A 9634-nucleotide genomic window follows, 5' to 3' on the forward strand; every position below is an offset into this window, starting at 1 on the left:
TGGTGAGCAAGCCAGTAAGCAGCATTCCTCTATGGCCTCTGCTTTAGCTCCTGCCTCCAGATTCCTGTCCTGCCTGCTTTTGATGATGAAATGATATATGAGTGAAATAACTCTTCTCAAATTGTTTTTGGCCATGGTGTTTCATCAACAGCAATAGTAACCCTAAGATATCCCCCCTGCCCCCACCACAACCCAGAATTGGTGAGGCTAGGATCACCTACTTAGGGATGATTACATTTACATAATAAGAGCTAGGGGGAGTCAATCTCGACTTCCAAAGCTTGGGATACAACCAAGAAACCAAATCTGATACCAGTGATGTTGAAGAAATTGAGGCACAGATTAATGATACAAAATACCTATTTGATGCCGGGAAGTGGTAGCTCATGCCTTTAATCGCAGCACTTGGGAGGAAGAGGCAGGCAGATTTCAGAGTTCGAGGCCAGCCTGGTCTACAGAGTGAGTTCCAGGATAGCCAGGGCTATACAGAAAAACCCTGTCTCGAAAAACCAAAACCACAAAAACCAACAACAAAAAACCCTATTTGATGCAACTATGGAAATTCCTCAAAGTCAAGCAGTGGTACACAACTTTAATTCCAGCAGAGGCAGGCAGATCTCTGGGTTCCAGGGCCATACAAAGAAACCCTCTTGACATACTAATTCTCTAAATCAAAGGAGAAAAATGGACCACCAACTCCAGGATGCACTCGGATATCAAAATTGTCAAAACACAAAATCAAAATCCCCGTTCCGTGCCGTTATATATGATGCTAGTAGTACAGAATACTGACAGCTTCAAGGTGTCAGATTATCTCCACATGTAATCCCACTAAGGAAACACCTTGTCAGGAATCCCTAAAGCCAGGGAAGCAATGACAGATGGTGTGATGGTTTGCACAGGCTCTGCTAAGGGAGTGGCACTATTAGGTGTGGCCCTATTGGAGTAGGTATGTCCTTGTAGGCTTTTAGGGCCTCATCCTAGCTGCCTAGAAGTCAGTCTTCCACTAGCTGACTTCGACGTAGAACTTCAGCCTTAAGATGTATTCCTCCAGTCCCACCCCTGCCTAGATGCTGCCCTGCTCCTGCCTTGATAATGGACTGATCTTCTGAACCTCTAAGCCAGCCCCAATTAAATGTTATCCTGGTCATGGTGTCTGTTCACAGTAGTTAAACCCTAAGACAGGTGGATTTCAAATTCTGAAATGAGCCAAGTGATGGTGCATGTATTTCCCATCAGGATCTCTGTAAACTGGAGGCCAGCTTGGTCTACAGAGCAAGTTCCACAACAGACAAGGCTACACAGAGAAATAGAAAACAATCCTGAAATGAAGTAACCACTCACTGAACTTATATGCAATAAAGTTATTCTTTAAAACTGAAGGATAGATTTCTCGAATGCATAAGGTGACTGACAGAAACCACTAAACCAGCACTACAGGTTATCTAGAATTTTCTAAAATAAGATAAAACCAAAGAATGACTAACTTCTTGGTGAACAGATACGGCACTAAATGCCCCTTAGGCTCCCTAAGGTGATGGGTCTTGTGGAGACAGAAAGTGCCCTCATGCTTTTGCTGGTGGATAAACACAGAGGTCCTTCATTGTTTTAAGGAGTTGCTGTATCAACTAAGATATTTATCTGTATGACTTACAAGATAAGCTACTGGGAGAGAACTCAGGGAGGATATAAGCCCTCTGGGGACATGATCCACCCTATTCCCTTCATAGCTTAATGCACTTATTTCCAGGGCTAACACATTTATAAAAACAGCACACATCATTAAGCCTATAACAATTTTACTGTAACTAAATATAATTACGTGTACTTTATTTTTATTTTCTTTGGCACGTGAAAACAGATATTTACAGACAGAAAACAGCTCACACTGAGAAACATTTAAATCGACAGACACAAGTTGATAAGTTTGATACAAATTTGGTAAAGCATTTTTCCCATACTAACACTGAAGTATATGTTCAAGACTCCATACAAAAGACCACACAGCCCTGCCTTGACAAAAAGTCCAGTCAATTTTATCTTAGTATCTAAGATAAATAGATATTCAGTTTGTTTTTATAAGTCAATCTTGGCATTTAAGGAAAATTAACTCCTTCATTCACAAAAGGCATCATAATTATTTACTTTTTAAGTTAAAGTTGAATGGGTTTTTTTTAAGTAGCCCTTAAGATCTACAGTGGATTACTAAAAGGTCACAGTCTTTGTAAGTTCTTTTTACTCTTTTTGGTTCCAGGCAAAGGACCCACTTTACAGCTGGCTTTTAGGATCTTGCCATTCAAACAGTCTTTGTTGTTATGGTAAGCACACAGACACTTTGTACAATATTCGAATTGACAGCTTTCTCGTTTGCAGACTGCTCGCTCTAAGTAGTGGTCATATTTTGCTGGGAAATTACAGCGAACACAGGCTTTGAGGCTTTCATTGTTCTTCAATGTCTTTGCCACCTGGAAGAAAAAGAAATCCATGTGTATTTTAGTATCCTGAATGAATTTGTTACTAAACCAGGAAGGGGAGCTATGACTCCAACAAAGATGTATACCACCTAATGGGTTCAGAATAATAGGAGCCCTTAAACTCCTGCAAGGTATACCTTATATTCAGCTGTACTCTTTTTGACCGTAGCAACTATAAAATGGGAGTCCTGAGATATTTCAAGGTCAATACAGAGTAGATAAAAGGGACAGAAGATGTGACCTCCACTACCTTAATGCTTTACTACAAACCCAAACATCATGTGACATAATTTAGTTGCAGACCCTAGATAGCATGTAGTGCCAAACTGTCCTATGAAATCTTCTTTCTTACTTTATTAACTATAAGTGTTCCTCGTTTCTAAAATGTTCCTGATAGTTACCTCCAAGAACTCGGTGTGCCGGCTGTACGTAGAACCTTTCTGACCACGCTCACTAGAGGACTTGACTTGAACATCTTTTTTGGGGGGTGTCCAGGTCGATGACTTTTGAACAGAAGTTAGTGCAGGTCTGCTCACGACATATCCTCTGGTTGTAGCATGTAGTGACAATTTACTGCTTTCCTGATGGAAAGTTTTTAAAAAAGACTTTCAATTCTTTTTTGTACTCCTTGTATTTGCGGTTGATAAAGGGAACCCACAGGAATGGAATACCCAGCCCTCCACTGGACAGAACTATGCACAGAAACACTCCAAAAGGAACTCACTCAAAGTCTGAATCAGAGAAGCCCATTAGGAATTCAAGGTGCCTTTTAAACTAGCCAAGGCCAAGACTTCAGTCCTGTCTACAGAACAAGTGGTCATTCTTCCCACTACCAATAGATGGCAGCAGTCAGTTAAACACACTTATTTTAGGTTTTTGAGAAGAGGTTTCAAGATGTAGCTCAGGCTGTCTTTAAATTTCTCAAGCCTCCAGCATTCCAAGATTACAGACACTTGCCACCACCCTGTCTTAGGGGCATATTTCAATCATATAATGATCAGAAATACCACAATTAGCAAGTACTTCAGAAAATTAAACTCTTCCTCTATACCAGCAGTTCTCAACCGGTTCCTTGCTTGAGGCCACTTTGTGGTGCGCCTCAAAGTAGAATTCTTTTTTTTTGTTTTTCGAGACAGGGTTTCTCTGTAGTCCTTGCTGTCCTGGAACTCACTCTGTAGACCAGGCTGAACTCAGAAATCCGCCTGCCTCTGCCTCCCAAGTGCTGGGATTAAAGGCATGCACCACCACCGCCCGGCTCAAAGTAGAATTTTTTAAACTTGGGCTTATTAATGAGTTCTATAGAAGATCCACACACTGCCAGTGTCCCACACCCTTTCTCCCTGGGAAACTTACATTCTTTTTTTTTTTAAATGAATTTAAGGAATTTACAAGCATTTGTTTCTACCTCTAAAAAAGCAATGGCAGCTTAAGAAAAAAGCGCTTTGGAGAAGGGGAAAAAAAAAAGCTGGGTGGTGGTGGCACATGCCTTTAATCTTAGCACTTGGGAGGCAGAGGCAGGTGTATTTCTGAGCCAGCCTAGTCTACAGAGTGAGTTCCAGGACAGCTAGGGCTATGCAGAGAAACCCTGTCTTAAAGAACCACAAAAATGAGAAAGAAAACAGTACTTTGAAAGACTTACAATGACTCTCCGCATGGCTTTGCTGTATAGCTGGAATGCTCCCTTGTCATTTTCCAGTATCTTCTTCCAAATTCTGCTCACTTTAGACAGACTAGAAAACAAAGAAGACAAAGGTCTAAGTCCGACGGAGAACAGAAGCCGATGGTCAGAAGCTCCCGAGTGACTACTCACAGACACTGGGGAGAGTAAGATCTGGGAAGGACAGAGCCTAGCTATTCGTGCTTAGCCAGACTACCAAAGGGCCAAAATTTTAAGTTTTTTAAAAGCTCCCACCAAACTTGTATCCATTTTCTTCTTGAGTATCTATCGGGATAAGCAATTTTACATTAGTACAGTGTATACACCTCCACCTTAGTTGCTTGACAGGACACTAGGCTACTTTAGCCAATTTTGAAAAATCTATTACATTAACTGAAATGGCACACTTCACAATGCTGAATATAAAAACCAGCCAGTAATAGAAACCACTTTCACTACCCATTTCATTTCAGCTAGCCAGATAATTCAGGATAGAATACATCCTTTTAATGGCAAGACTATGAAATTCAAAGTGACAAGACTGGATGTAGATTTCCACACATTTTCTTCCATTTCAAATGTCAACCAAACATTAAAGTCAGCACTGTAAGGCCACTTTACATTGGTCTGCACAACCAGGTCCTTTGTTATCTACTACATGCAGTGTGCAACACACTTAAACTCACCTTATTAAGTCCATGCCACTGAGCTTTGTCAAAATATTAGCCAACAGGTGCTTAAATCCCCTCCGGGAGAGCTCGGCCAGGATATCTAGGTGTTCCAGGCCCATTTTCTTGCCAATTATATTTTGTAGTCTAAAGTTTTCACTGGCGATAACTTCCTTCAGCATTTCTTTAGAGTTTCTCTTGCTATTCTTTTTTAATGTTGAGCAAACCACTTTTTCAAAATGCAGGACAGGCAGCAGGTTTTTGTTGGGATGCTGGTCTAGGCTCTGCGACGGCAGCCGATGGGCCTGGGGACTGTTTCTGAAGTTCTCCAGGATAAGAATGCCATCCTCCGGGTCACTTTGTGTGAACGATGAGTAGCCACTGTCTTCATACAGTCTACCGGCCTCTAGCTCTTCTGTTTCTTTTGAACTGTCCAGTATGTTTTGTACACGTTGGTTTTCCTTGTTATCATGTCCCATAATTGGTGACTCGGCAAAAGACAGCCTTTCTTGGTTTCTAACACAATCCTTACAGGAAGGTTCCAAACACACAGGACTGTAGGAACCTCTCCTACTGTCCTCAGGCTTCACCACTTCCAGCTCAGAAAGATCAGGGTTGCAATTAAAACACTTCATTGTAACAGAAACAACAGAGCTTTCTTCTTTATAACCTACAGAAGAACACAAGAAACAGAATAAAAATCACTTTTATGTTAACTTGTTCCCCGACCTCTTGCTGAGGAGTGAACCCAGGGTCTTACAGTAAATATCATAACCCTTTTTTATATACCTAGCACCAGAAATGGGTAGCTTCCATTACTATGGAATTATTATTACATAGTGTGCATGTGCCAATAAACAAAATATTAACTCAATACTATTAACTAAAACCCATCCATGACACAGTTCTAGATGTCACATCCCATCTAGCTATCATTTCCATAGGTGTCCTTTGAACTAATGAACTAAATCTCCTTTCCCCCATTTCACTCTTCTCTGTGGACACACCAAAAGTCATGCTGCACAAGTGATCAGGTCAACAGCTATGAAGTTGTTTTCTTCTATTTTTATGTGAGTAGGTACAGGTGAGCTGATGGGAAAGCACATCCGCCTCCTGCCCTGGCTGTCCCTTTCATGACTCCCCTTAGTCAGTTCCTCTGAACTGAGACTGGGAATGCATTGCCTCATTTCTTTGAGACAGAGGACTTGCAGGAGCAAGAAAACCCTAGTGCAGAGAAATGCTCTTGGCCTACCATTCACAATGTTTACCTTTGGTTCAAACTGCTCTAATTCTCGATCTCAAGAGCTGTTCCAGTTGGCCCGGGACTGCATTTCACATGCTAACTTTTCCAGACTTCAGGACTCTCTCTTTTTTGTTTTCTAAATTAGAGAAAAGTATCAGAAGATAAAAATCTGGAATATATATACACATACGTATATATGTATGTATATATATAATATGTGTGTATATATATATGTATATACATATACACACATATATTAGCTAAATCCATCTGAGATCAAGAGAATTTCAGAGATCAAGTTAAGTGTTCCTAAATAAGAAATATTTTATATTCTGTTCATGTTGTTGAGCAGACATAAAGACAGATTAAAGAATTCCATACCCCTCCAATCAAACAAATGTGGGGCACACGTCTAGTCTTGCTATTTCATTCATCTGATATCCACTTAATGGCAAAAACTTGGCCTCAGTTTTCCCATCCACAGAATGGAGAAGAAAACAAAGCTGTATTAAATGGTCTGATCAGAAGCATATGTTTCTCACCTAGTAAGTCACAAGAAGGCAAACATGCTGGCATCACCTCAAATGTAAAATCTCTATTGAGCTTTTGGACAAGCTTTTCCATTAGCTTTGGGGGCGGGAGGCTGTCCTTAAAATGAACTTACAGAAAAAAATGGGAAAATATTTCAATGTTTTAAAACTCACATTAGCACCCCTTGGCCAATCATGGGATGGGGGGAAGGTTGATAGTTATAATATGCACCAAGTCTGACCTATCGTTTAACTTATAAACTCGGGCTTTACACTCCACATTAAATACTGTAATTATTGCTGCATAGCTCTTCCATATGTTAACTTTGGCTTCAATCTCAGTACCCAGCCATGTGGCCAAGGTCAAGCACCATCCGTTCTTTGGGGAAGGGTGAGGAAAGGTGATTGAAAGTGTTAAGTCAAGAGAAAACCTTTAAGCGTACTTTGAAAAATATTTAAATGTACTAGTATTTTTTTAGTTTCTTCAAGCCTGTAAACCAAGTGGGGGAGGGGACTTGGAGGCAGCAAGTTATTTCCTGAGGAGGAAAGCTGAGCAAAAGAATCCCATCGTAAAACCATTAAATTTATTTTTTAAGGGAGACTCAGGTAATCCTTTACAAACACATTCTGCTAAGCTAGTAGTTTCTTCTCAAGACTTAATTCCTTTTCTGATAAAGGAAGATTATCGAAGTTATATATAGAATTGCTTTTTCTTTCAGTTTTGAACATTTCTAGGGTAAAACCGATGCATCTTTCATTAAGATCCCAAGAAGAATTAAAAAAAAAAAAACTGATTTTTCTCTGCTCTCACCTAAGCTCTGGAATAAGTGACCACTAATTCTTCAAAACAGCGGAAAATTAATCAACCCCTCCTCGATTCTTTCACCAACTAACCACTACAGGCAAATTCATAGTTTTATGGGGGGAAAAAGCGCTTTTTAAAACCCTCCCCTGCTAACTCCAGGCCTTGAGACTTACTGGGAAGAGGCAAAAAAGGAGAGAAAATAAATCTTTCTCCACTTGGTACAGTGGACAGGCGGGGGCTGGGGGTCCTTTACATTTGGCGGGAGCTGGGAAGGAGCCCCTAGAAATGCTGAGGGGGGTCGGTGGAGGGAGGTGCCCCGAGGGCGCGGTGCACGAGGGAAGGCGGGAGATAAGCGAGGAGCTCAATCTCCCGCGCTCTCCAGCCAGAGCTCTGAGGTAAAAAAGTTTAGTAGACTGAGTTTGAATGTGAGGTAGATGAAAGCTGCAGTGAAATGGGGGGGGTGTAGGGGCTAGAGATGGGGCCATCTGGCCAGCCTGGAGTCCCACAGTCCTATCAACAGCTCGAGCATGGGTGGGGGAGGGGAAAGGAGGGGGTATTTGGCGCCCGGGCAGGGGGTGGGATAGAATCCGGCGCGCATAAGCCACTACCTCGCTTGTCCCCAGTGCGGGGTCCCTGGGTGGGACGGGATTGTCGGACCCCGTACAATGCCGACCACATCTGTCCCACTCACTCTGCACCAACCAGCCACCCTTGCCCCCGCGCCTCCTTCCCCCCAAGTCCCGGGCCCCAGAGGTCGCCTGAAGCCCGCAACACCGCGATCTGCATGCACCCCGTCTCTGAGGCTGCGGCCACAGAGTGAGGGTTTCCACGATGCCCGGCCTCACACTCACCGTCCACGGTCGTCCGCGCGCCAAGACAGCAGGGACAGGAGGACGGCCGGCGCAGATCACTGCAAGTGCACCGGCTCATGCCGGAAAACTCGGGCTCCAATGCAGGTGAGGTGGTGCCGACCGCAGGAAAGAGACGGCCAGCCGCTGCGCCGAGCCGTGGCTCTTAAAAGGCGCCAGCTGGTACTTTTAAAATCTTTGAATTTGGTGCCCAAATCGGAACAGACCAATGGGGCGCGGCGTTTCCACGCGCGTGCCAATAGGCAGGCGGCATGAGAGGACGCCCTCGCCTGCCCAATAGGAGGGCTCGGGGGCGGAGCCAGCCCTGGAGCCAGGGTCCCGCCCACACACCCAGATCCTCGCCTCCCCAAAGATGCTGAGGGAGCTGGCGAGAAGGCCTACGTAGGCGTGGCCTGCGAAGGCGGCGGGGCGTCTGCGTAGGACCCGCCATGCTGCCCTCCCCCGCCCCCCACACCCCGTTATCCCGCGAACCGGCCTCCCGAGAGTCCTCGTGTCCTGGGTACAGCTCCGACTTCTGCCTGAAAGTCTGTGATGGGCACAGACGGGGCTCCAGTCTTCCTCCATCGTCTGTTAAGTGCGAGTTTGCAGAGCTGCAAACCCGCCACCCTAAGTCCACACCTTCCGGAAGACAGGCCCGTCCCCCTAGCTCCGGACCCGCCTCTCTAGGATTTCGGCGCGCTCTACTCTCCCTCCTAAATTGGCTCCGCCCCCTGCCTGGAGCGCCTGCGCTTGCGTACTGTGCGGCGGCGGCTACGGACTTGGCGGGTTGGCGCTTGCGCACCAGAGGCCTGGCGGTTCCCTCCAGGCGGGGCGGACTAGCTGGGAGGGACGTGTGACCGGAGAACCGCCCTTGCCCCGCGGACGGCGCGCAGCGGGACCTCGGCGTCCCTTGGCTTGGCGCCTCCCCGAGGCCAAGGGCGCGGCCTAGCCATTGCATTCTTTTGCGTCTTCAACCACCATGAATTCTTAAAGAATTAATTTGTATTTTATGTGTTCTTTACCTTCTAGGTTAGGCTCAAGAGACAGCCGACCTGCTCACCTAATAAGTCCTAAATAAGTCAGACTCCCGTTTCTTTGGGGTGGAGGGCCCTGGCTACGTGGATACTTTTGTATCAAAGGCGAGACTGAAAATATTATAAAGCCGGGCGGTGGTGGCGCACGCCTTTAATCCCTACACTTGGGAGGCAGAGGCAGGCGGATTTCTGAGTTCGAGGCCAGCCTGGTCTACATAGTGAGCTCCAGGACAGCCAGGGCTATACAGAAAAACCCTGTCTCGAAAAACCAAAAAAAAAAAAAAAAAAAAAAAAAAAAAAAAAAAAAAAAAGAAAGTATTATGAAGTCTGGTGGTGAGCTGTAGTGCACCACTAAAGATGCTGGGCATTGCACAC

General features: G+C 44.6%; 1 protein-coding gene across 2 annotated transcripts; it reads right to left on the minus strand.

Annotated features, from left to right (window-relative positions):
- Positions 1-1797: 1797 nt before the first annotated feature.
- On the minus strand, positions 1798-8466 carry Fbxo5 (F-box protein 5). Of its 2 annotated transcripts, XM_031353631.1 has the most exons (6): positions 8229-8376; positions 6068-6178; positions 4818-5469; positions 4114-4204; positions 2876-3055; positions 1798-2465 (listed from the first exon to the last, which is right to left on the minus strand). In XM_031353631.1, the coding sequence occupies exons 3-6, from the start codon at positions 5432-5434 to the stop codon at positions 2214-2216; spliced, it is 1140 nt and encodes a 379-aa protein (XP_031209491.1). In that variant the 5' UTR covers positions 5435-5469; positions 6068-6178; positions 8229-8376; the 3' UTR covers positions 1798-2213. The 2 variants fall into 2 exon arrangements, with proteins under 2 accessions (XP_031209491.1, XP_031209490.1); XM_031353630.1 differs by lacking the exon at positions 6068-6178 and having other exon boundaries at positions 8229-8466.
- Between the last annotated feature and the right edge of the window lie 1168 nt (positions 8467-9634).

The sequence above is a fragment of the Mastomys coucha genome, unplaced genomic scaffold, assembly GCF_008632895.1.
Source record: "Mastomys coucha isolate ucsf_1 unplaced genomic scaffold, UCSF_Mcou_1 pScaffold5, whole genome shotgun sequence".
NCBI lineage: Eukaryota > Metazoa > Chordata > Mammalia > Rodentia > Muridae > Mastomys > Mastomys coucha.